The sequence below is a fragment of the Salminus brasiliensis genome, chromosome 21, assembly GCF_030463535.1.
Source record: "Salminus brasiliensis chromosome 21, fSalBra1.hap2, whole genome shotgun sequence".
NCBI classification, from domain to species: domain Eukaryota; kingdom Metazoa; phylum Chordata; class Actinopteri; order Characiformes; family Bryconidae; genus Salminus; species Salminus brasiliensis.
Window position 1 is genome coordinate 5,868,447 of NC_132898.1, and position 26,888 is coordinate 5,895,334.

The 26,888-nt window shown below is 43.1% G+C and overlaps 1 protein-coding gene across 1 annotated transcript in view; it reads left to right on the plus strand.

The window, feature by feature from the left end:
- Positions 1-26,888, plus strand: part of flnba (filamin B a) — a 71,357-nt gene that overhangs the window by 32,914 nt on the left and 11,555 nt on the right. Inside the window, exons 5-37 of the mRNA XM_072666272.1 lie at positions 1,086-1,279; positions 1,495-1,657; positions 1,869-2,069; positions 3,588-3,725; positions 5,217-5,343; positions 7,442-7,578; positions 8,102-8,295; positions 8,787-8,900; positions 9,049-9,192; positions 10,765-10,888; positions 10,973-11,133; positions 11,920-12,010; positions 12,190-12,359; positions 12,511-12,628; positions 13,055-13,317; positions 13,510-14,107; positions 15,092-15,265; positions 15,372-15,534; positions 15,992-16,152; positions 16,757-16,924; positions 17,815-17,938; positions 18,055-18,208; positions 19,526-19,715; positions 19,934-20,181; positions 20,693-20,797; positions 21,933-22,035; positions 22,119-22,259; positions 23,782-23,910; positions 24,263-24,436; positions 24,599-24,757; positions 24,955-25,158; positions 26,124-26,276; positions 26,426-26,548. Of these exons, the coding sequence (XP_072522373.1) occupies positions 1,086-1,279; positions 1,495-1,657; positions 1,869-2,069; positions 3,588-3,725; positions 5,217-5,343; positions 7,442-7,578; positions 8,102-8,295; positions 8,787-8,900; positions 9,049-9,192; positions 10,765-10,888; positions 10,973-11,133; positions 11,920-12,010; positions 12,190-12,359; positions 12,511-12,628; positions 13,055-13,317; positions 13,510-14,107; positions 15,092-15,265; positions 15,372-15,534; positions 15,992-16,152; positions 16,757-16,924; positions 17,815-17,938; positions 18,055-18,208; positions 19,526-19,715; positions 19,934-20,181; positions 20,693-20,797; positions 21,933-22,035; positions 22,119-22,259; positions 23,782-23,910; positions 24,263-24,436; positions 24,599-24,757; positions 24,955-25,158; positions 26,124-26,276; positions 26,426-26,548 (5,610 nt within the window). The remainder of the gene's footprint in view (positions 1-1,085; positions 1,280-1,494; positions 1,658-1,868; positions 2,070-3,587; positions 3,726-5,216; positions 5,344-7,441; positions 7,579-8,101; positions 8,296-8,786; positions 8,901-9,048; positions 9,193-10,764; positions 10,889-10,972; positions 11,134-11,919; positions 12,011-12,189; positions 12,360-12,510; positions 12,629-13,054; positions 13,318-13,509; positions 14,108-15,091; positions 15,266-15,371; positions 15,535-15,991; positions 16,153-16,756; positions 16,925-17,814; positions 17,939-18,054; positions 18,209-19,525; positions 19,716-19,933; positions 20,182-20,692; positions 20,798-21,932; positions 22,036-22,118; positions 22,260-23,781; positions 23,911-24,262; positions 24,437-24,598; positions 24,758-24,954; positions 25,159-26,123; positions 26,277-26,425; positions 26,549-26,888) is intronic.

A 26,888-nucleotide genomic window follows, 5' to 3' on the forward strand; every position in this document is an offset into this window, starting at 1 on the left:
CATCCTGTCCTGTAATGTGCTAAGAATAACCTTGTTTTTACAGCCTATTGAAAGCCTACTGTACAAAGCTCGAACTCCTGACTTCTAACCAAGACCCTGTGCTGACTTTTTAGTGTTTGGCCTTGCTCCAGCTTACTGCACAACACTGTTAATTTATACCAGTGGGCGAGTTGTTTGATATGCTGATGTAATGGATAAATACCCAGGTTGCCTTGCTGCTTTTGCCTGTGGGCATGTCATAATAGCATGTTGTGTGGTTTTCCAATGCAAACTTGGACAGATCTATGCAGAAGCCTTTGGCTCGCAATGCACAGAACTTGGCTGATCAAGAACCTAATTTGTTGCCAATTTAATAATCTCTTATTGGTTTACCTTGTGGTTAAACGACACACTGTTGGGGGTGTCTGTCTATGTTGACACATGAATTATTTTCATTAACCTTATTACAGTAAATTCTGTCAATGTTGTCTTTTTCAGACCGCTGATATTTTATGACCAGGTGGGGTCACTTAAATGCGACTCGGCCCTTGCTTTAACAACCTTTTTACATATTTGTCAGCACAAACCAGCCGTAGGATTTTATAAAAGCCTTAGAGAAACCTGGAAGGACCCTGAGTAATACAATTCAAGGAAATCCCTGACCGTTACCTACAACAATGACTTTCTTCCATGCTTGGTCCGTAAGGCTTAATTACTAAATAAAGAACATTGGACACTGCCCCCCAGCTTTTTATCACTAGGTGGAACATCTCAACTGATTTGACATTTTGCCAAGTTTTACTTATAGACTGATTTTGTTTAGATCACAAATGAGGTAAATTGGAAGTATTTGTGCTACGTAATAATTATTTTGCTACAAGTTTGTGGTGGGAGGTGTTCCTCCCCCCTGTGAGAGGACATCAATTAAAAATGTGTTTATGAAATATCGATATATAAATATATTTAACTACTAAATCTAATTTCTTCCTGATTATTTGAAAGCTGTTAAGCTGCACGTGATGCTAGCATACAGAGTTGTTAGTCTGTGCGTGTGTGTACTTTCTTTTGGGTTTTTGCTAATATTTGCTCTGTTTCAATGTTGACAGGTATTGAGCCAGTGGGCAACAGAGTAATGCAGCCAGCTGTGTTCACAGTGGACACCTACAGTGCTGGACAGGGGCAGGTCACTGTCTACATCGAAGACCCTGAGGGCAGAAGAGAGGAGGTAAAGGCTGTGCTTAATGAAGGCAAGAAGACCTACAGTGTGACGTACATTCCTCAAGTCATGGGACCTCACAAGGTAGGATCATTTCTTCTATTTATGTTTATCCAATTCCAAGTTTTTATCCAAACTGGTGGTCTGTTGCACAGTGAAATGGTTCGATTTAAACCCCTAGTCACAACCGGTCCAAAAAATGTCCCGCCGCTTAGGTAATGCTCCAGCCCCTCACCAAGTCCTATGAAATGGATTGTGTACTTGAGCTTGGTGTGTGTCTGTGTGTGCCCTCTATACAGGTCACTGTGCTGTTCGCTGGCCAGCAAATTCCAAAGAGTCCATTCGAGGTGAATGTAGACAAGGCTCAGGGGGATCCCACCAAGGTCACTGCCAAAGGCCCTGGCCTGGAGCCAGTGGGCAACATTGCTAACAAACCCACCTACTTTGACATCTACACAGCAGGTTTGCAACGGGTGTACTTTAAATACCTAAACTCCCACACATCCTTGGGTGCATTATGAAGTAACTTTATTACACTATATATTTTTGCATATATATATATATATATATATATATATATATATATATATATATATATATATATATATATATATATATATATTATTATTTTTTTATTATTATTATTCATAATATTTGTATGTGTTTTGAACAGGAGCTGGTGTGGGTGATGTGACCGCGGTGATTAAGGACCCGCAGGGTAATAAAAACACTGTGGAAGCACTTATGGAGGACAAGGGCGACAGCGTCTTCCGCTGCACTTACAGACCTGTTCAGGCTGGTCCCCACACTGTTAACGTCACTTTTGGAGGAATTGCCATCCCCAAGAGCCCTTACACTGTCAGCATTGGCCCAGGTACTCTGCAAGACCAAATTAATGGATTTTAAGTGTATACATTTATTTATCTTTAATTGTTGACCAGTAGTCTTGTTCTCACCAATGCTAGAAGCATGTTGGATGTTCTATAAAAACAAGACACTCTACTACAGAGGCTGATTGTATAAGCCAGTGAATGTAAGTGCTGGCGAACCGATTTGAGGGCTTGTAAAACACTAAATTCCTTCTCCCTGAGACAGGTTTTCCAAACCAGGTTGCATGTGGCAGTTCAGCCTTAAATGAAACCTAATTTAACTGATTTTTCCTTAATAAAAAAGTAACGCATCAGACTGGTAATTAACAAGGCAATTTTTTACAATCTGTTTGAACTTGCCGTTCATAACCGAACAGTGGAGGCATTGTTGAATCTGCTGAAGTGGACCAAGTGATTATTCCTATTACTTGTCTGCTCACGTCACATCTGGCCGGCAAGCTCCTGACCTCCAGATGAAGTCAGTCCAAATAGCCACGAGAGGCAGTTTTTCTTATGAAGTCCACATTTGGTTTTCACAAAATGCACAGCTTTTACAGTAAGTCTTAAAGACGTTGAACAGCAAGAGCTATGAATATTCAGAGGCTGTGCTGTGGCTTAGCTTCAGCGTACCCACAGAGTTGGTTTAATCCTCCCTCCCTCACATTCTTTTGGCCCCTCACGCCTCTTTTTGGCAGAATGTGGTAGGTATGGTTTGGCTAGTATGACCTCTAGAACCAAAACGTGCAAGTTTAATAAAGAACAAGCGAGGGGGTGTGAAATGGAAGCATGTAAACTAGTCCAGGACTGGCCTGATTTCTCAGCTTTTCCTAGGCAGACTTGGATACCCAAGTCCATTAGATACAAACTGTAATCGAATAGCAGCCATAGACCTTGGTCTGCATCACCTTAAATGATCCCAACTTAAGTTTAAAGAAGAAACCTTTGATGCACTTATAATGGCTGAACGATCAATGTCTCAGTCTGAGCTCTGAGTGAACGGCGTCCTCTATGCTGAAAGGCACATGGCAATTGGACGGTTGCGGGGTCCGACTCCACCCTGCCTGCGGCCTTGGCATCTCTTCTGGTCTAATGAGAGAGCTGAGGGAGAGACTACCTCATAGCAAAGGAACTCCTCTTATCCCGGAGGCCCAATACCCTGCATGTGGCATTGGCATGGCCTTGTGAATAGATGGGCCCTGTGGGGCTCTTGCGACACTGAATATTAGTTCACGAGTTTTGCCATGATTATGATTATTAATATTATACCACTGCAGAAATGCAGCTAATACACCCTGAAATCCTCTCTGCACTGGTGTCTTTGACGGACTTTTATTGAATATCATCTCACACTAAAACTATGTAAACACATGCAGTGGCCGGTTTGCTTCCAATGTGGCTTGTTTTTGGGCTGTTTTCATTAAAGCCGTTATCTGACCAGTACATCGTTAAACAATCCCCATAGATAAGGAGCCAAGGATGTGCCTCGTTTTTTCAGAGAGAATAACCATATGGATGTGTTTCAGCGTCATCACCTGGAGCTTGCAGAGCGACCGGAAGAGGCCTGCAGCCCAGAGGAGTGAGGGTCCGTCAGGTCGCCGACTTTAGAGTGGACACCCGAAATGCAGGAAGCGGTGACCTGAAGGTCGCAGTCAAGGGGCCTAGTAAGTAACTGCTTTCTGTACTCCGGATGGATTTGTGTGTTTAGCAAAGGCTGCTGCCATTCTACAACTGCTCAGAGAAGTGGAATCACTCCCCCAATGGTTTTAATGGAAATAAAAGGAACTGAATGTCCTGATCAGTAGGTTATGGGAACATTGGGGAAGCTAGTGGTATGAAATTTACATGTATTTGGTTTTAGTGAAATTAGCCATTTAGCTCTAGTGCGTTGGACATCTAATTCAATGCAAGTTAATACTCTGTTACATACAGCTAACCTCAACAAGCCCTGCTTATGTGGTTTCTGACACGTACACACTGGAAACCAGTCATACAAGCTCTCTGAGCTCAACTAAGCTCTGAAAGAGGGCTACCGCTGGACGTTTTCTTGGTAATATTTTGGTTAAGGCTTAATGGTTTTAGGACTTTGTGGGTTGCTGTTTTTAGAAAGTGGAGCAGGGAACACTGTGTTGCTCTTGCAGCAAAACATGCCTGGGTGGAGGTTCCCCAGGCACCACCAGGCTCTGGTGCCCAGATGCATTATTCTAGCAGAGTCAGCAGGCTTTATGCCAGACCCTTCTGACTGTGATTAATGGGCTGCCTGCGTCATAAAACCTGGCTGAGGGTGGACTGTTTTTAAGCATGTCTCCCAAAACGATGTCTCCTCATGCAGTGATTATGGTATGTCCGATTGGTGTATCTAAAGGGCCTGAGCCTCGGAGTGAACTGTACCATGTAGAGCTTGTTAAAGATATGGCTTCCCAGTCTGTATAGCCAATATGCACAGATCAGCCATAACGAACACCACTGACTGGTGAAGTGAATCTGTCATTATCTGGATACAAGAGATGGGAATTATAAATATCAGGCAAGTGAACAGTCCATTGATGTGTGGGAACAGGGGAAATGAGCAAGCATAAGAATTAGACACTGATTTGCCAAATTGTCTCCAAAACATCAGGCAGGTCTTGTGGGGTGTTCCCAGTGAGCGGTGGTCAGCACATACAAAGCTTCTGCGAGGATGAACATCCGGTGACCTAGTAACGGAGTCATGGGCCCTCAAGGTTGATTGATTCTCTTGGAGGTCCCACCTTTCAATTTACAGGACTGTAGTTCAGAGGATGTGCTGCTAATGTTTTGGGCACAAAAACCCCCAGCCACCTTCAGAGGTCTTGAGGTTGTGGAGTTTGTGTCTCGAAAGGTCAGAGCTGTGTTGGTGGCCCAAGGAGGACCTTCACAGTATTAGTCGGGTGGTTTTAGTGTTATGGCTGAATGGCGTATGCAAACTAGACTACTTTACAACAGTGAATTTCAAATCAGTTGATTATGCAATCGCCACATTTGGCTTCCAACTTGGCTAACAGCAGTTTAGCCACAAAGTCCCACTGCAGTGATGGAGTGTTACTATAGAAAGAGTTGGAAATGTGGATACAACACTTAAACACTGATGCTACTTAATGTTGTAAATCCAATACTACTGCATTTTCCTGTTGCAGAAGGCCTTGATGAGCCAGTCAAGCTAAAGGAAGCCATGGATGGAGTGTATGCCTATGAATACTACCCTAACGCACAGGGCAAGTACACAGTCACCATTACGTGGGGTGGCCAGCACATTCCCAAGAGGTGAGTTTCCTTGTCTGATGCGTTGCCTTCTAAGCCACTGAATTTTCCTTAAGCCCTCTAACTGGTGACCTACCCAAAAGAAGGACCATTTTTAGAGTCTTTCAAACCAGACTGAAGGAACTGCTGCCAGGCTTTTTTTTTTTTTTTTTTTTTTTGCAACCACGTTAAAGTTAAGTCTAGGTGATTTTGACAAATCCCTTTTCTCCGAACCTCCAGTCAATCAGAGCCGCATGCTGCATTTTCTGATCCTGAAAGAGTTATGTAGGATTTGAGGTCTGACTGGGGGAATTAATTTGGACAGTTTCGGAATGGAGACATGCTAGATTTGTACAGGAATTGCTGGAATTGTACAGGCTATTCCAGTATTGGATTAGGTAGTATCACTGTTGTTAATGCTGGATAGTAGGTTAGATTAAGTGTGCTTATGTACTGATGAGCTAAATTTTAGCATGATTCAGTCCTAAAGCTTCGTATGAACCATTCGTTTTTTGCTATTTTTGCTCATATGTTTAGTCAAAAATTAGTTGATTCAGATCATTGGAATCTGATCAAAACAGCATTGTAGGAATACAGCTGCACAAGCATCTAACCTGTGCTGGTATGGTTTTATTAATACAGTGTGTTCAACAGGTTTGAAGAACTCTCTCTTATTTCAAAAATAATAATGTGTAGAGGTCAACTGCTACCTTTGCTGGGTTCAAGCTTTCCAATCCTGGTGCTTTTAGTAGAGGAGGAATGGCATTACGTCATCCCTTCTTGAGTGTGTGTGGCGTGGTGCTGTGCAGGTAATCGTATGCATGTTTGTCTGGGTCAGGGTCTTGGGGGAGTCTGGAGCAACAGTGCCACGGAGAACTACCACACACAAAGCCCTTCGTGTTTTAGCCTCACTGTTTCCTATGCTGCTGGTGACCAGGCCTAATAAATGTGAACCGCTGAGGGGGCGTATGGCTTAATTTTACAAGAAAAGGTTCTCGAAATGCATGTTCTGTATTAGCAAGAACAAGCAATAAACACAGGGCAATTCTGACCGCTGAAGCGTCTTTTAAAATGGACATATGCTCGTGACTTATAGGCTTTACATTTTCTATAGCAAACATTTAACCCTATAAGCTAAGTAGAGTGTAAGAGAATATGGGGACTTTGATTGAAATAGGGGTGGAAAGGTTAAGGATCAATCAAGGAGTCAGATTTTCCATGTCCTCATCAGACGAAGGGGTTGGGGGGGAGGCCTCAGTGATTGGACCTCAGAGAAAGTGTGTGCAGTAGCGTGGTATTTAAGTCCAGATCCAGGGGCTCAGTTATGGTCCTGATCTAGTGTCTGGTGACCTCATGCAGGCCAGCGCCTGGGGCTTTAACTACTGCCGCACAGGAATGCGCCGAAATGCTTCACTGAGAGAACGTGAGGCTGGGTCTGTGTTCATACAATTACCTACTGTCCAGCTGGCGTTTCCTTACATTCTCAAGAACACACTGACCCCAACACACAGCTTTCACCGAACATTGACCCGGCTACTATGATGGTCTGTTCTTTTACCCGCTGATGTTCTTGTCAAATCGCTGTAAAGAAACCATTAACTTGGTCAAACTGTGGACTCGGAAATAGCAAGCCTTAATAGCTAGTATCTCTAACCTGTTCTTACTTTACATTATATGGTAATGATGGATGGCTTTGGCATAGTGCCATGTCCAAGAGTCCTAGAGGGCGTAATTGGCCCAGCTCCCTGGATGGGAAGAATGTCCCTCCTTCTCCAGTCACAAAGCTGGACGCTTGCTAAGGCAGACGTCTTTTGGGAGTTAGCGTTATCCTCCAAGCCTGTTCAGCTGTCCAGTAAGTTTAAGGAGGCCTTCTGAAAACATGCCCCCCCCTTCCTCCATGCAGGATTCCTACTTTGTTGGCCTCATCTCATGAGGAGAGAGTAAACTAGCTAGATAGCTTACTAGCAGGTTGGATTGCACATGACTCAAGGTGTTCAGTATTAAATTCTGGCTGTAGCCATAATTTAGAGTATGTTTAGGGGGGGGGTACTGCCAGGTGGTCTGGTCTTATCTCTTGCATCCATGAGATGTTTGACTCTGGGCTTTCTTTTGCTCCTGGCAGTCCCTTCGAGGTTGTAGTTGGGCCTGAAGCAGGTCCCCAGAAGATTCGAGCATGGGGTCCAGGCTTGGAGGGTGGCATCGTGGGCAGGTCTGCTGACTTTGTGGCGGAGTCTGTCGGCCCAGACGTGGGAGTGCTTGGTAAGTTCAGTTCAGTGAGTTCCGTTTTTATGCTTTTCTCAGCAATCATCACAACATTGCCATTTAGGTCCAGAAGGAATTCAGAGGACCGCAGTCTCAGGACAATCTCTAAGCACATGAGTAAAACATTGAGAGGAACAGAGACTCAAAAAGAGAACCTGTCGTCCTGTGGTCTGCACTAGATAGGGGAATTGGGATAAAGGAGAATGACGTTTAAAATGTTGGGTTAAACATAGTTGCACAGATCCGACAGTGGTGAGATCAGAGAAATGACTCTAATGACTAGTGTTAGAAGGCTATCGAAGTTTGACAGCCTTTTCATTGCCTCCTTTCCTGCAGATTTTCAGAAGCATATGTGGTAAAGACATTTCAAGGCTCTGCCTCTTGAATGACCCTGAGAAGCAGTGGTTTGAATATTGGTTGAAATGACCTCACCATTGATGTAACTGTTACGCAAACTGCTGGCTCACCAGATGCGAATTTAGCACGTTATAAAACGGGCCTTTTTTAAATTGTCTTGCAGGCTTCGCCATTGAGGGCCCGTCTCAGGCCCGGATTGAGTGTGAGGATCAGAATGATGGCTCTTGCGATGTGAAGTATTGGCCCACAGAGCCTGGAGAGTATGCAGTCCATGTGATGTGTGATGATGAAGACATTGAAGACAGTCCCTTCATGGCCTACATTGTCCTTGACGACAAATCCAGCAACTCCAACCAGGTACAAACCTCTAAATGAGTTTGAAGAGGCTCAATGCTGGCCAAGGTCAATGCAAATTATTAATAATACATGAGGTATTCTGTTAATTGTTTATGCAAAACATTTGAATTGGCCTTTGTGAGACGTTCAACCAATCTTAAATAGACTTGCTTAAGTGGATTTTGGCTTTGTGACCTCTCTAGAACGTAAGTAGCTCAAATGCAAGCCTCCGAATAGCTGCTAGTGCTGTGTTTTGCTAATACGATGTATTGGCTAAGCGTCTCCTAAATAGTTTGAGGCATTGTGATTTTTCCAGCGGTAACTGCAGGCCTCAAGTGTCTAGTTTTGTACTGGAGCCACTGGATGTAATGAAACTTACAAGCTACAAAGAGTGGGCACTCAATGTGTCTTGACTAAATATGTGAAAAAGAAAAATGTAAATGATTTGATTTCTGAAAGAACCTTTTACTTTAAGATAAGCCCACAAAATAAAGTGTCTGTAAATGTTTCAGGTTAAAGCCTATGGGCCAGGTTTGGAGAAGAGTGGTTGCATCATCAATAAACCAGCAGAGTTTACAGTCGAGGCCAAGGATGCAGGAAAAGGTCCCCTGAAAATCATTGCACAGGTGAGTTTCCTTGTCTGTGTCTTCGATTTGCCATCGTCTTTCCAAGCCACAGAATTTATCTGGTGAGCTCTGAGATATCACAATCTCACAATAATTTTACAGTGTGGTGTAAAATTGTTTTATTTATTATGTATATTTTTTTGTTCAGAACGCTGATGGTGAACCCATTGAAGTGAAGGTGAGAAATAAAGGAGACAACGTCTACGCCTGCTCCTACACCCCTACCTCAGCCGTCAAACACACAGTGGTGGTGACTTGGGGAGGGGTCAGCGTGCCCAACAGCCCTTTCAGGGTAAGCCCACCGGAGCCCGAAAGCTCCATAGTACCCACTAACACCTCATTGACTAACCAGTCACCTGATCAGAACCAGCTCCCCTTGTCAGAAGTGAAGGTGAACCCTGCAGGTTCCGAGGTCCCGGTCACCTCTGCTCCGAAGCCCAAACCCATCATTATTATTACCACCTATACAGAGGAGAGTCGCACTGTTTCACAGGGGAGTTAATGTACTGTCTATACTAGCACCAGCACTGAAGAACAGTTTTTATTGTTTTTTGTCTGTTTGGGGTCCTTAATGATGGTAAGCCTAAAGAACAAAGTATGGTGGTTTTGGAATTTAAGAATGTGTTTTATTAATTAATGATTGAATTAATTGTTTCTTTTATTTTTTTTTATAATTGTACTGACATTATTGTTGAGCTAACAATTAACACAATGTGCACTTGTCTAATTCAAATGTTTGGTGTCACTTTATTTTGATGGTCCCAGCAGCTTGAATGAATGTTAAATTGCAAAACTCACATTCGTTATTAAAAGATCTGAATGGTTAAGTTCCGAATTAACCCCATAGCTGGGGTTTAGATCTTTGGAATATGGTTGATGTGTAGCTTGAAGCTTTCTCTAACCTAAAGTCTAAACAATTAGTAATTCTCAGAAACTACAATGGGCCATCAAAATAAAATGTTACCATATCATTTTGTATGTGTTAACACTTAAATGATGTATTTTTGATTATTTAATTTACTATTAATTAAAAATTAAGCCGGTTCATTTCAATTACATATGTTATGCTATTTGCAAGTCTGCATTTCAGTGAATCACATTTCTTTGAATCATCCTTTTTTATTTATTCACTTGTAATGATATCATACCGAACAAAACTGTCAGATGCCTAAAGATTGTTGAACTTGCTCCAAGACATTTCCAGGTCGTGCCTCTCACACTGTCTCTTGAATGAAATTTGAACTTTGCTCGAACTCTGAGGATCTCGATTGTACTAACCTCAACTGACAAAGCTTTGAAGAAAATCACAAGGAGAATGTGATTTAGTTTAAAAAAGCTGGACATTATCAAACTCTGCCAATGACTGATTAATTGTGAAGTCTTAATTGTGAACTAGACCTAAAATAAATCACTGCAAGACATTGTTTAATATTGCATTTCATTGTGTTCATTTGTTTTTTTTACTGAACTAGTTTGAGTTTGTGATGGAGTGTAATTATATTGTGCTTTGGATGTGCTTCTGTTGTGTTCTATGTCACAGCACTGTGTAATCAGCTTTACAGTTATTAAAGGAGCAATAGGTAGCAGGTGGTCTAATGGAAACAGGTATGGATGCTACTTGGTTAAGTAAAGGCTTGGTTGCTCTCTGGTTTGGGGGGGGATGCTTTTCTTTTCTACAGTGTTTACACTGCCATTCAAGATCATATCTGCTCTCTGTTTCCAAGCCAGATCATAATCAGGGTGAAGTAGGAAAATGCAACGTATTGCTCCTTTAAATTATTTAAATTTGATTTTTTAAATATATACTTTATATATATTGTTTTAATAAGCTGAAGATTTAACATTTATTGGTCTTCTGCTTTAGATTAATGTTGGGAAGGGAAGTCATCCTCACAAGGTGAAAGTGTTTGGACCTGGAGTGGAGAGGACTGGCCTAAAAGCTCATGAGCCCACACACTTCACTGTGGATTGCACAGAAGCTGGAGAAGGTACTTTTTTTTGTTTGTTTGTTTGTTTTGTCATCTTTACATCTGTTATATGCAAAATAAATGCATTTTTTCCCTCATTTCTAGGTGATGTCAGTGTTGGAATCAAGTGTGATGCCAATGTAATCAGTGACAAGGAAGAGGACGTTGACTTTGACATCATTCCAAATGCGAACGACACTATCACGGTCAAGTACATCCCACCAGGGGCTGGACGCCTCACCATCAAAGTCCTCTTCACGGATCAAGTGAGTGAAGTGCTTTAGGTTTTTGGGGTTTCAAATGTAATGTATTATTGTCATTAATGGAGATTCTTGGTGGCTTCTATGATGCCCTAGGTGGCTGCTGTAGTGGTGATGTGGTGGTGCCCCATGTGGTTGGATGGGTTTTACTAATATATTTGTTCTTGGGACATTAGAAAGGTACACATTCCCTAATGTTACTATGCAAGTACAGTATGTACGCTAAAAGCGATGCACAAGCATGACTCGCACAATCAAACCGAACAACCTGGAGTTGGTCCATGTCGAAAGCTGCGTGTTAGCTGGCAATAATCTGCTGGGTGACGTACCATAGAGCAGTGTTCCTTACACTTGTGGTATTTTCTGCATTTCAGTGGATGTTGTGAAAGGTAACACAGGCTGTAGTGACTGGTGGAGCTATAAAATGGCTTCACTCTGAAATGCTGGTGCTTCACTCAGATTAGATAAACACTGTGGAATTGCCTCATTTTTAATGTTATTAAAAGTTGTTAATATGTTCTAAATTATTTAATAAAAATAAAAATATTTTAAGCTGTGGTAGTCTAGGTAAATATGATATTTAATAGGGGGGTACTTCCACAACCCATAGCATTCGCATGGTTCTTCACCTGCCCTTTATGCTCATGGTTTCTCACTACCTACCAGAAAAAGCAGAATGAATGTAGTATTATTGTACTGACAAACTGAAGTGTACAAAAGTGTTTTGTGCTCCTATTGTGACGTTTGTTAAAGTAGGATTTATTTATTTATTTATTTATCTTGTCAATGTAGGAAATTCCGATCAGTCCATTCCGTGTCAAAGTGGAACCTTCGCATGATTCATCTAAAGTCAAAGCAGATGGACCGGGGCTCGCTCGAGCAGGTTAATTTCATGTGACTTGTGTTAGCAAAAATGATCTGCTTGAATTAAGGAACAAAGAAAATCTGTGTTGAATGCATGTTAATATAAGTGTTTGATACAGAATGAGTGATCTAGTGAGTTACCGCCCCTGTTGTAACAGATGTTCTGTCCCTTATTGTTTTGTCTGGTTCTGTCTGCAGGTGTGGAGAGTGGAAAGCCCACTCACTTCACTGTTCACACCAAAGGAGCCGGCAAAGCTCCGCTGGACGTGCAGTTCTCTGGCCCCAACAAAGGACAGCCTGTCCAAGACTTCGAAATCATCGACAACTATGACTATTCCTACACAGTCAAGTACACGCCAGTTCAACAGGTGTTGCCCTACCCCACAATAAAAACATCCCAGATAGATTTACTGGCAGCTTTACAGCAAGAATAAAGAAGCTTCACTCTTCTAAACTGTTCCAGTTACTCAGATGAGGAATGTTTGGCTTTATCAAGTTTCATGGTTTCTGTCCCTTCAGGGTGAAATGGTGATAACGGTGACTTTTGGAGGAGACCCGATCGCCAAAAGCCCCTTCGCTGTGGGAGTGGCAGCCCCTCTGGACCTCAGCAAGATCCAAGTCAATGGCCTGGAAAGCCGTAAGCTCTCCCCGTTTCCCCCTCGCTCTCGCATGGCTTTGTGGTGCTTAATGAATCACTTGCAGTCCGTTCTACTGCCAGCACTCTCCACTTTTACAGCGAGTGATGTGCTGTTCTATAACTTCCACCACACAGTTGTTGACATACTAACGAGTGCTGTAAATCTGGGAGTTTGGTTTGTGGAGAACATTTTGGTAAAGGTTCGCAGAATTAAATATGAAGCACAGTTTTCAAAACCAACTACAGAATTTTATTAATTCATTTTTGTTATATCCCTTAGTGATTACTAGGCTATAAGTCCGGTTTGCAGAATTTTTTCCATTACCTCAGATGTAGTCGATCACCCAAGTTATGCTTGCTGTATGCTTGGCTGCATCAAACAAGAACAAGTACTAGAAGCTTACAGCTTGTAAACCTGTGTTTCAGGAGTGGAGGTGGGCCAGGATCAAGAATTTGCAGTTGGCACAAAGGGAGCTGGCGGCCAGGGTAAGCTGGAAGCCCGGATCACCAGCCCGTCAGGCAAATCTGTGCCATGTGTGGTGGAGCCCCAAGCTGGTAAAGGAGCCAGCCTGGTGAAGTACATTCCTAAAGAGGAGGGCGTCTACACTGTGGATATTGTTTACGATGGAAACCCAGTGCCAGGGAGCCCTTTCCCTGTGGATGCTATGCTACCTCCAGATCCAAGCAAGGTGGGAGTGCTTTGGGTTTGGAATTTAAGCTTTTTAGGCTGTTGGTAAATTAGACTGTCTAATTAAACTGTCTAAGGCTCTACTCACCTAGTTACTTAATGAATTATGCTTCCATTCAGTTTATATCACTTGGTTGTGATCAACACATTTGAGACTCCCGCAGCTATAACCTGAGAAACCTGTTCTTTCCAGGTGAAAGCCTTTGGGCCAGGACTGAAGGGAGGCTTGGTTGGAAACCCTGCCGAATTCACCATTGACACAAAGGGTGCTGGGACAGGTGGACTTGGCCTGACTGTAGAGGGTCCCACCGAAGCCAAAATAGAATGCTCGGACAATGGTGATGGCACCTGTTCTGTGTCCTACCTCCCGACTGAGCCTGGAGAATACCTGGTCAATATTCTCTTTGAGGATGTCCATATCCCTGGTTCACCCTTTCATGCTGACGTCCAGTACCCCTTCGACCACACCAAGGTGGTGGCCTCAGGCTCTGGTCTGAAACGCGGTAAGGTGGGAGAGATCAGCGTGGTGAATGTGGACTGCGCCAAAGCCGGGCCTGGCCAGTTGGTGCTGGAAGCAGTGTCTGACACGGGCTCCAAGGCCAAGACCGAAGTGCTGGACAACAAGGATGGCACGTACACGGTCACCTATGTGCCGCTGACAGCTGGCATGTACACGCTCCTGCTGAAGTACGGAGGACAGACTATTCCCAACTTCCCTGCCAAGGTGGTGGTGGATCCAGCTGTGGACACCAGCAAAGTGAAAGTGTTTGGACCAGGAGTGGCAGGAGAGGGTAAGCACATGATTGTGGGGTATGTCTTAAGGTCAAATTCGGTGCACATGTTTCTTTATGGCCGATGCCAATTCTGAATCTCTCAGCTTGCCAACAAATGCATGTTGTATAGCTGGCAGTGTGGGCAAAGTGAATTACTCCCTGACTGCAGGGGGAGCCCTGGAGCAGACTAACGATTCTCACATGTTTCTGTAAAGTTGGTGAAACCAATATAATGTAGGTTACATTTCAATGCGTTTTAAAGTGTAGGGTGAGGCCACTTGTGCGCTCTGGGGCTTGGTTGGCTCTGGAATCCGTAGGGGTAAAGCATGGCCCCATCAATCTCTCAATAACCAAAATAGCACTTGGATGGTTGTGCCACCTGATAGTGATGCTAGTTTAACTCCGTTTTGAAGAAAGCTGCAATAAATTGACAGCTTCTCTCATTTTACACTTTAGAATTTTTGGGATTGGTTGGATTTGGCTTACTATAGCCAGTATTTTTTATTATTTAAATTTTCTTATATAAATATGTCCCTTTTTACATCCGATCAGTAAATCCCTACTGTGTTCAGGTATGCTACATCTCGGAGCTTAAAGGAATATCCAGATTTTATCCCGTTTGAGTGAGTCTCATTGTTTTCCTGGTTCCCATGACCTCATGAGTTGTCTTTAGACTCATGGTTTTCTAACTACCTCTTTTCAGAGACGTGTTATTACGGGTGCCTCTTCTTTCAGAACCGCTCCACTCGATCTCATTATACTCTGAATGACCTCAGCCTCAACTGAGGGAGTCCTTAATCATAAAAGTCTTGGTGAAGGATTCCAGTTTTACATCAAAAGCCCAAGAGTGGCGTTGACATTTTTATGATTGAGATGAATTGCTTTATGAGAAGAATGTCATTCTTTACAGCCTCCATATACCCCCCCCCCCATACCATTCCTCTGTGCATCACTTGCCTTAAGTTTAGTCTTTTTTCCCCTCCCCCTCTTGTCACCCTCCAGGCATCTTCAGAGAGGCCACCACTGACTTCACTGTGGACGCACGGGCTTTGACTAAAGTTGGAGGGAAGCACATTAAGGCTCAAGTTAAAAACCCATCTGGCGCTGCCACAGACTGCGTCATCGCTGACCAGGGAGATGGCACCTACAAAGTGGAGTACACACCCTTTGAAAATGGTACTGCTCAAATCACAATACAACGCATACTATGTGTTACTGCTGAGCTTTTTAAATAACTAAATCTTGCAGTGCTTTTTAAAAAAATGTCTGTTGTGGCTTACAGGTGTTCATGCTGTAGAAGTGCTGTACGATGAGACCCCTGTGCCTAAGAGCCCATTCCAGGTCGGTGTGGCTGAGGGCTGTGATCCTACACGAGTTGTGGCTAAGGGTCCTGGACTGGAGGAAGGTCTAACTGACAAACCTAATAAGTTCTCGATCATCACTAGGTACTACAACTTAACTCTTTGGTTTTTATCATGGTAGGTCTTCAAACACTGCTTGCGTATTGTTTAGTTTTCATTTTGTGGTTCTTAAACGATTCAGGAACTTTTAGCTTTGCATCTAATTTTAATGTTCATTTGTTGAAAATTGGGGTATTTCACAGTGTTCATGTGTATAGTCTTATTTTATGAATGGAAACCTGTCCTGTATAGCAAAATTACAAGATCTCTAGAAGAAGCTACTAATTTATACACCTGGAGGGGTTGGTCTGCACTATATGTACAAAAGTATTGGGACAACTGATCCTGTTTTGTTCTTTCTTCTGAAATCAAGGGTATGAATTGGGTATGAATACTTGTTTTTCTCCTATTATGGGAGAGTAGGTGTCCACAAACATTTGGACACATTGATAAAAACAAAATTGGAATGTTACTGACCAATTGCCTTTTTTCTTTTTTGCAGAGGAGCTGGAATTGGTGGCCTGGGTATCACTGTTGAGGGTCCATCAGAGTCAAAGATGTCATGCAAAGACAACAAAGACGGCAGCTGTAACGTGGAGTACACTCCTTATGCTCCTGGACTTTATGATGTGAACATTACATACGGAGGACAGCACATTCAAGGTACTTAATGTGGTTCCGCTTACCTTACCTTCCTGATGCTCTTTGCTCGGTAACGTGATATACTGAATTTTAAGGAATGCATTGTAGCTAATGCATTTTTCATAGTAGAAAATGGCTTGTCTTAAATGAAATACCGAGGACAAGATCCCATAGTTCAAACTCCCACATGCTACTCATCCTTTAGATAGTGTTACTGGCTGCTTTAAAACATGCCTGTTGGGATTGATGAGGCTGTATGTTGGAGCCTGACGCATTCCAACAGCTGTGTCTGAGTCTTCAGTCTGCAAGCTGAAGAATCATCAATGAACTTTTGCTGCAATTCCTCAGTGCCCTCAAAAACCATAGCAATTACCAGTAATCATCTAACCCTAGCTGCAGTTTAAATGTACTACTTTGTTGAAATCACATCTTGCATGCATTGTTTAACTCCGCTATTCTAGCATGTATGTATGCCTGTAATTTTTTCACCACTCATTCTGTTTTGTGAGGGTAAATCTCTAATTAAAGGACTGGATGGATCATTTCAAGAACATGCTCTGAAAAAATGGTGCAGTATCAATTTAGCACTTGTGAAACTATATTTCTGTTTTAATTCTCTTCTCAGGAAGCCCGTTTAAGGTGCCAGTGAAGGATGTGGTGGACTCCAGTAAAGTGAAGCTCTCCGGGCCTGGAATGGGTTCAGGGGTGCGAGCCAAAATCCCTCAGTCTTTCATTGTGGACTGCAGCAAAGCTGGAGTAGCGCCACTTTCTGTAGCTGTGACGGGACCTAAAGGTGAGATACTGGCCTGTGCTGCAACAATCCAGACTGTCCTAGTTTTATTTGATTTCATTTTTTATTTATTTTTCCTGTAAGTGATACTAATATTGCTCACTGTCTCCAAACAATACAATGCATCATGTGAGGGGTTGTTTTTCAAAACTCTTATCTAATTTAGTTTCTCAGTATATTTTTCTAAAATTCTGCTCCATTTTAAACTATTTATTTTAAGCTAATCTAATACCACCGCTGTGCCTCTTATCATAAAGCTTCTTTAAGCAGGTGTGCTGAGCAGAGATCTGTTACAATCAGTACAGTTATTTTATTCAGTTGGCAAAAAAATCTGATCTCAGATCCACAGACCAAGTCTGAGAACCTTTTCTGAATGTCTGCTCTGAGTTCATACATTCTTCAGGAAAATCTGTGTTAGGCCAGCCAAGTTTTATATAGCATAGTTCTACTTATGCTGTTTAATTACTGCATGTTAAGCACTTTGAATAGCTTATCAGTCACACAAACCTTATCTCCAAAACATTACAGGAGAAGGGGAAAAATTAACTCTCAATGAAAAATAATGTAGAAAGGCATTATTCCAATTTTGGCACATTTCTATAGGTCCAGTAGTCATGACCTGGAACAGGGGATTAAAGTAAAAGAAAAGTTAGTAGCATTTAAAAGGGTGACCAAACAACGGCGAGGTACAGGGAAGGAAGATCTTTAAGCTTTAGCAAGCTTTAGCATGTTTAGCTTTACAAAGTTAGCATTACATTTAGTCTGTGTTGCATGTAAAACTCTGTGGTAGTTTAGAGTGAACACTGGTTTTACAAGCATGGCTGCTCCCAGATAAGCAGAAGATAAGGGTAGATTGCTGTAATTCAGTTATCGTAATGATTGTTTGCGTTCAGGTGTGGCTGAGCCAGTTGAGGTAACGGACAACGGAGACGGAACACACACTGTAGCCTACACCCCCTCTGTGGAAGGGCCTTATTCTGTGGCAGTGAAGTACGCTGATGAAGAGGTTCCACGCAGGTAGTCTGACTCCATCGCAGATGTTTTCACTTGCTTTCGGTGATTTTGCTAATAACGTTTAATGTGTAATTGCGGTGCACTACTGTCTGTCATTTATTTATTATTTTTTCCCCCAGCCCCTTTAAGCTGCGCGTCCTGCCCACTCATGATGCCAGTAAGGTTCGTGCTAGCGGCCCGGGTTTGACCACAGGCCTGCCAGCCAGCCTGCCTGTAGAGTTCACTATCGATGCCAAGGACGCAGGCGAGGGCCAACTGTCGGTGCAGATCACGGTGAGTAAGTCCCAGCATGGAAAACAACTGTCCCTTGCAGTTGAGCAATCCCACTGACTTTCTGCTTGCCATACAATAGCAGAGCCGTTTATTAGGAGTATGGTGTTAATACTGAGGGTGTCTGTTTCTTCATTGGAAACATTTTGTTTTGAAATTAGTCAATTTTATTATACTTCAGTGGTCAGTGTTGGTGAGACTGCAGCCTCAGCTTTCTGTTCTTGGCTGACAGAAGTGGAATTCGACTTGGTCTTCTGCTGTTGTAGCCCATCTAGTTCAAGGTTGCACATGTTGTGCATTCAGAGATGCTTTTCTACTCACCACAATTGTACAGGTTATGAGTTACTGTGGCCTTTCTGTTGGCTACAGCCAGTATGTGGGCAGTTTCTGTCTAGAGAACTGCCACTCGCTGGATGTTTTTGCTGAAAATCCCAGAAGGGGGCGGTTCTAGACGGACTTGGATTAGACCTAACCAATTAAACCCTGCTCAAAATCACTAAATCACTGGCCACTTCAATCAGAATGGGGTAAAAGTGTTAATGACCTGAATCTGCTGTCCCGTATCTGCATTGCTGCCTCATGATTGACTGATTAGATAACAAAAGATTGTACAGGTGTTTCTAATAAAGTGCTCAGTGAGTGTATGATTAGTTTATCGTGGAATAACCAAATTAAACAGTGCTTACAACTGTCCAAGGTAACCATATATTATCATGGGCTCCTAGTCCTACTAGGAGCCCATGATAATATCATTATTCATCTCCTCATTTGGGAACGGTGTTATTTAATCTCCTCTTGGGGTGTTTGAGAAATGAACACATTGGTCATCTCGGTTTAGCTTTAGACAGATAATCATGCAACACTTCTCCCCTTAGCTCCATGTCTCCTCCTCTCCAGCCAAAAGCCTGTCTGCGGATCAGCATGAGATGCTGTGATGAGATAAATGGGCATTTCACTAAAGCCAAACTCAGTCCCTTAAGTGAGAGTCTGTCTCGGTAATCCCCCACAGAAACAAATGACCCTCTTGCTCCTCCTTTTTCATTGTCTGCTAACTGATGAAGTTCCTCTGTGTGATTATAGAGGATGTAAACTACTCGTAGCTGCCTTTGTCCCCTACTGACTGGTTCTGAGAGCTTGCGCTGCGTGTTGAGCTCAGTTCATGTCCAGAACTCTGTGCTCCTTCTTGGCTGGAGGAGGCATGTTGCTGAACTCTCCTCTGCTCTCTTAGTCATCCTGTCACCGCGCTGCTTTTGGCGGCGTGTAAGAACAGGCTACAGACAGCTCTGTGGGTTTATATATGTGGAATTTAATTTTGCTCAGGACCAAGACGGGAAACCGAAGAAGGCCAACATTCAGGACAACCAGGACGGGACGTACAAGGTTTCCTACGTGCCGGACAAGGTGGGCCGCTACACGATTGTGATAAAGTATGGCGGCGACGAGATCCCAACATCTCCATATAGAGTGCGAGCAACAACCTCAGGAGATGCCAGCAAGTGCACGGTCACCGGTGAGTAACCCTGGTTTGGTAGTGAATGAAAAGCAGTTGCCAGAAAAGTTCCCCTTACCTAGAGTGTTCCCAAATATCTGTGTTGATTAATTCTGAAAATTAAAACCTGAAGCTGAAACAAAAACCGTGAATGACTATAAATTAGGAACAAGGTCTATAAAGTGCATGAGGTAACGTTTTCTTCAGCACATACTGAACATCTGCTTTTCATTCTACAGGACCTGGCATTGGACCCACAATCGGCATTGGGGAGGAGGTGGGCTTTGTGGTGAACACTAAAGGTGCAGGGAAAGGCAAGGTGTCCTGCGTCGTGGTCACCCCCGACGGGACTGAGGTGGAGGCCGATGTCATCGAGAATGAAGATGGAACCTTTGACATTTTCTACACTGCACCAAAGCCAGGCACTTACGTTATCTATGTTCGCTTTGGTGGAGAGAACATCCCCAAGAGCCCCTTCAAAGTCATGGTGAGGTTCAGCTACCAACATCGCCTCGCTCTCCTTCAGATAAAAGAACACGCATTCGTGCAGTCCGATTTGTTGCTTATAAGTTTAAATTGAGCTTGAAAATGAGTGATTTGAACGTGCATATTCTGTAGTGCAGCTATTGGCACATTTGGCAGTGAAGGGTTAAACCAGCATTTGCCCAGCTTGCATGTTGGGTAATGGACGTTTCAGGTGCTACAGGTTCTACTGATCACTTATTGCAGACTACGGCACAAAATAATTTGCATAAGGGTGGTAAATGTCTTGTGCATACAACACTGCCATTTGTGTAGTAATTAAGGTCATAATGAATGAAGCTTGATGAACGGGCTAGTTCAGGCTATCTTTATGCATTAGGACTAGAAATGTCTTGTATCAATTTGGATTGTGTATATAATTAATGTGTATTTAGACCCGCCTTGTTTTGAAATCTTGGCCCTACTGGCCTGTTTGTGTATGTGTGGGTGTGTAACCCTACTCTCTCATTTCCCAGGCTACTGATGAGGCTCCTCTGTTGCAGCAGCAGGCAGTCCAACAACAGCAGCAGCAGCAGCAGCCACTGAGCCAAGCTGCTCCAGGAGCAGGCTTCCAGCCCTGGGTACACACCTCCTCCCTCATCCATCTCTCATCCCCTTCCTTTTTCCACACAGTGTGTACCTACTAAGGGAGCTTGAACACACCACTGCCGTCACCACTCCCTCTTTTTCAGCCCTCCCACTGACCTCCAGGCTGTGCACACTTTCATCATCCGCCTGTTTGTCTTGGTCTCTCGCTCTCTCTCCACCTTTTCCCTCTTCTCTATTCCCACCCTGTTGTGATGTAAGCGATTTCCATCCAGTTCTGCCTCGTTATGACCAATCAAGCATCGTTCTTTTCAGGAAATGGCTGTCCGTTTATGGCTCATGTCCTCCTGCCCCTCCCTGAACGGGCACTCTGTTCTCTTTTGTGTCCGATTAGCCCCCCCCCCCTTCTAGCATGTTTCATTTGTGGCAGAGGTTTGGGGAAACTCTGTCTGAAAGGATTTTAAAGTGTCTTCGTTTTGCTTGGAAGCAGATCTGCTGTTAAATAAACTGAAGTGGCCTGCATGGCAACCAAACTACAGTTACACATCCAGGCTAATGTAGTGCATAGGCAAGCATTGCCATGCTTTATTCTTAGAAACCTTCAGACGTCTGTTTTTTCCATTATTCATCCGCTGAGAGATTAATATTTTTGAACACAACTGTGAACCGCTTTTCGACCAGGGGTTGTGACACCTCATGTCCCATGTCTCTCTATTGACCCCTTATACCAGCCCAGTCATGCCAAGTTTCCACCAGACAAGGAAAATGGGGTGCAGTTGAATATAAAACCCCCCTATATTTAACTCATGAGTATATAAAGAAGGCCAGCATGTGCCAATACCTCTTTCCATCTCGGTTCCTATGGTTATGGGGTTTTTTGTCCTGCTTCATTACTTCCTCTCTTTTTCCAGACTGTTCCAGGTGTGCTGGGAGTTAGAATCATCATTTTCTGTTTTCCTTCCCTCGGTCAAATCGGTCCAGTGCACGTCTATGCTGCAGCTGAATTGCAAGACTCACCTTTTCTGCTCCCATGCAGTTCCTTCACTCATAATGGATTGGGTTACTCTCTGAAATGGGGAAAGGTTTTGAAAGACCTTCTCAGGCCTAGAGCCAATGTGTGCATGGTTAACGCATGTTTTGTTTTGTTTTCTAATCTCCTCTCACATGCAGGTCACAGATGGAGCATACATTCCAGTAAACAGTATGAATGGCGCTGGCTTCCGGCCTTTTGACATGGTGATACCGTTTGCCTTCAGGAAGGGCGAAATCACAGGTCTGGGACAGTTCTTTGAAGCTATACTGGGAATATGGCTCTGATCATATAGCTAGTTAAAATGACACCACTTTCCTCTCCAGGAGAAGTTCACATGCCATCAGGCAAAACAGCCCAGCCTGAGATCATTGACAACAAGGATGGAACGGTCACTGTGAAATATGCTCCTACAGAAGCAGGGCTACATGAGATGCACATCAAATACAATGGCTCTCACATACCAGGTACGAGTAAGGAAAAATGGGCTCTCTGCCTTCTCTACCAGTAGCAATGAGCATTTAGGTCATGTTTACTATTATTTATTATCAGCTTGTGTCCCTAGTTTCTGCAGTGTATTCCAAACTGGGTGAAATTTGAATGAGCCTCTTAAAGTTCTCCTTGGCCAAAGTTGGCTGTCCTCCTACATAAACTATGGGGCGTGAGGCAATAAAGAGATGTGTTTTAGACGGCAATCAACTGAAAATCTCTCAATCCACATGAGAACAGGCCGTAAAACACTAGCATGAGCAAGCAGAGGGTTCCCAGACCTCAATGTTTGTCAGATTGATCAAGAAGCAGCATAATGTCCAAAACAGACCTAAACACAGTGCAAAGCCATTTTAACCCTGTGTAGACCTGCAGTTTAAACACTTGCTGAAAACCGGATGTATACCAGGGGATGAAAAGCTTAAATTCTTTAAAATGTGTACCATAGGTAAAGGTTTTGTGGCTTGCTCTGCTACATGTGGGTGCTGGACGTTCGGTCAGTGTAATGAAGTAAACTGTCTTTTAGTTCGTAGTAAAGTAGTCTTTTAGTTAACAATAACGCACAAGTTAATATTGTAATGTCTGGGTCAAATTTCTAATCTGAACACTTTCAAAAACGTAAATTTTTAAGGTGTAATGTAATAATGTAGGGTAGTTGTTGATTGTGAGGTTGAGGAGTTCACCTTTCAGGAGAAGTGGGAGAGCAGAAAAGATATCATTTGGGCTGTGATTTATTTTGGCATGGTGAAATCTTGTGTGTGACATCAGGCTCAGGGAATTTGTACAGCGTTGCTAAAGTACAGGATCTGTTGAGTAGGGCTCCTCATGTACAGGCTTGTACAAAGGCTTTGCTTTAACGTTATCCCAGTCACCAATCCACCACGGTCACCTGCCACCGCAGGGATTAAGTATTGAACATAATGCCAACAAGACAAGCCCTACAAGCCCTGCCCAAAGCAGTTATTTTACCATATAAGGCAGCAACGGCATATATGGTCTTTTGAATCCCTGTGTCTATTGGAAGCCTCTTCCGCCCTATGGGTTGTAATTTGCCCAGGGTAAACAGTGACTCAGGGCTTACTGCACTTGTGGATATCCTGTTCAGTATTAACAATGGGGCTGGATAAAATGGCCATTGTCTATTGTTGACGTTACATTTCTGACAGGCTCCAGAATGGATATGCTACACCTACACTAAAGGTTGCAAGAGTGCCAAATAAGCGTGTTTTGTTCCTGATTAAACTTTTTGGGTGACCACAAGTCTCTCTTGCAAGAAAAGGTTACTAGAATCTGCAACGGTCAGTGTTTCATTGCCTCAGCTCTTCAGAAATAGTGCTGCATGTGTACACAAGACAGAGTTCACCTTAGGATAAAGCCCATCTCAATGATTTATCATTTTTACACTCTCACGAAACGCCTGTGCAATCATCATTTTTTTTTCTCCAGGACTGACATAGATCAGTGACTGCTCACTCAATGTACTCATTGTTTGCTTCACAGAGAGTCCTCTGCAGTTCTATGTCAACAATGCTAACAGCCCCAATGTGACTGCTTATGGGCCGGGCCTTGTGTATGGAGTTGCCAACAAATCAGCCACTTTCACAATCTACACTGAGGACGCTGCAGAAGGTAGGCACTTGCAGGCTTGGGCTGTTGCTATTTATTTAAGTGTATACTCACTGCTGACGTGCACACCTTTCTTCTCTAAAAAGTCCAAAAATCTCACAGAAGAGAAGTCAGAACCTTCAATGAGAGACAATGTTAAAAATATTTGATTTTGGAGCATTTCTATAGGTCTTAAATCTAAATGATCAAAGATAATAATCATTACTTATTTCTATGCATATATCGATTTTATTACATTTGTAGTTTGAATTATCACAATCACTTTTAGTAATCAACAAATTCAGTGTCTCCGTTATATGAAATGCTTTTTGACTGGTTGTTAAATTTACCAAGATTCCATCTTATGTTGTGGTAGGTGGGCTTGACTTGGCCATTGAAGGCCCATCAAAGGCAGAGATAAGTTGCATTGACAATAAGGATGGCACTTGCACGGTCACGTATCTGCCAACACTGCCAGGAGATTACAACATCTTGGTCCGATACAACGACAAACACATAGCTGGCAGCCCCTTCACTGCTCGGATCACAGGTGAGAATTATTCACACAGCTCAAGTTAACAGTGAAACCGAGCAATGAAATACCTATGCTCTAGTATTTAGAATGTATTGCAGTAAGTACTGTCGGCACCATTGGCTTTATATTGCTTTAAGGCACTTATATTAAATTTGGTATTTTTGCTTGTGCTTGCAGAGGACAATAAGAGAAGGTCTCAAGTGAAGCTGGGCTCTGCTGCCGACTTTGCTTTGGACATCACTGAAACTGACCTCAGTTTGCTCACAGCCAGCATTAAAGCACCTTCAGGCAGAGATGAGCCCTGTCTGCTCAAAAGACAGCCCAACAACCGCATTGGTAAGAGAGTCTAATGAAACTACCTCCCATCCGCTTACACAGAGAAGACATGGGTATAACGTATAAAACCAGAGGAGCCCATAAATGGACAGGCATTACTTTCAATAACTTATTAGTTGCCAAATAATGATGATTTCTACCAAATGTTCTGTCTGTCGAGGCTGCAGCTTATCTGTAACCTTCTGTAATTTTTCCAGGTATTTCTTTCATCCCTCGGGAAGTTGGAGAGCACTTGGTCAGCATCAAGAAAAATGGCCGGCATGTGGCGAACAGCCCAATCACCATCATGGTGGTGCAGTCTGAGATTGGAGACGCCAGCAGGGTGAAGGTGTTCGGCCAGGGGCTGGTGGAGGGCCGCACGTTTGAGATGGCTGACTTTGTAGTGGACACGCGAGATGCTGGTAAGAAACACATGTTCTCATGTGAGGCGAAACAGTAGAAGTTTGCAGTACGTTTTCTATTACCAGATAATTAAGAACACGTTCTCTTGTACAGTAATGACCTGGCTTACAGTTATAGATCCTCTACAGTTCCTCTAAAAGAAGCAGCCGTTTTGGTTCTTGGACAAGGTTTTAGTATTAACTTAAAACAGAAACATCATCTCCCTAATGGGAGAAGGAAATACAGAGTTCTGTCTGCATGCAAGACATTTCCAACGTCTGATGGACTCTGTCCTTCACTATAATGGCTGCTTTGACTTATGAAGGGCTGTGTTGCAGAAGAGCTGGGGTATGTTGCACTATAAAAGGGAGCATTTGACCTGTCTGACTTGCATATCTTTGATATACTAAAGTGTGCCAGATGTAGAAGTTAATTGAGTGATACTGACGGGAACACCACTAAAACACAGGCTTCCCCACCAACTGACATTCTTGGGATGTTGCCATTGTAATTATATTCCATTTAGTCTCTTTCACACCATCTCTGGGGTGCCCGGGTCTGGCATTCTGAAATGCGTAAGTGCTAAATGACCAGCTCCTGCCAAAAATGTCTGGCTCTTCTATGGATAATTTAATGTTATTTTTTTACGCCCCCAAATGAACTTTAATTGTCTAGACTAGGATCCAAGTAAGTTTTGAAAAATGACTCTAGGGTGGATTTAGAAGGAGAAAATGGGCTTTGTTGGTACCACAGACCTCTTAAACCAGCATGTTCAAGAATCACGAAGAGGTACTTTTAAATATTGGTGTAATTAGTCCTAATTGGCTTGACTGGATGTTTTTGATTTGTTTCCTCCCCAGGAATCTCCTCTATGAAATGCTAGTCTTTTGCTAAGTGTTGCTCTGGCTTGTTTTCCATCTTTACCTTATTGTTTTTGTTGTGGCTCCTTTCTACTTGTACTAATGTTTGTGAAATGTGCTCCAAGGTTATGGAGGATTGGCCCTGTCCATCGAGGGGCCCAGTAAAGTGGACATTCAGACAGAAGACCTGGACGATGGAACCTGTGGCGTCGCCTACACTCCTACTGAGCCTGGTACCTACATAGTGTCCATCAGGTTTGCTGAGGAGCATGTTCCTGGTAAGTCGAGGCATTTGGCATTTTACTGGAGCTATTTCATGCAGTGCAATCCAAATCCCCCAGTAGAAGCTGGAATGACCTATTCTGTCTTTTCATGTAAACTTTTGTAGTAGAACATAGAGTTGAGACATTTTCGGACTCGTCCACAGGGAGTCCGTTCAGCGTGAAGGTAACCGGAGAAGGACGTATCCGTGAGAGCATCTCCCGTCGCCAGAAAGCAGCCTCTGTTGCTTCAGTTGGGAGTGTTTGTGACCTTAACCTGAAGATTCCAGGTAAGGAAATATTGTGTTGTCCTTTTTAGTTTTTGTGGTGGGGCATAATGGGTTAAGTACAGTCATTACGTGTGTGACCACATATGTGGCACTTATGAAATAAAACCTGGGGCACTTGCAGTGTGCCCCTATTTGGGGTGCCTACAGAACACTGTAAAACGTGGCGCAAAGCATTAAATATGTAACAAATGAGGCCATGTCGAGCTCGTTTTATACCTGGAGCAGCTAATATCAGATTTTTGCCTATCCAGTGTCATGGAGCTTTCGGTTTCAGTTCAATACTTACAGAAATATCTAGTTCTCATTTCAGAACAGACCTTTTTAAAAGAATGTTTCAATC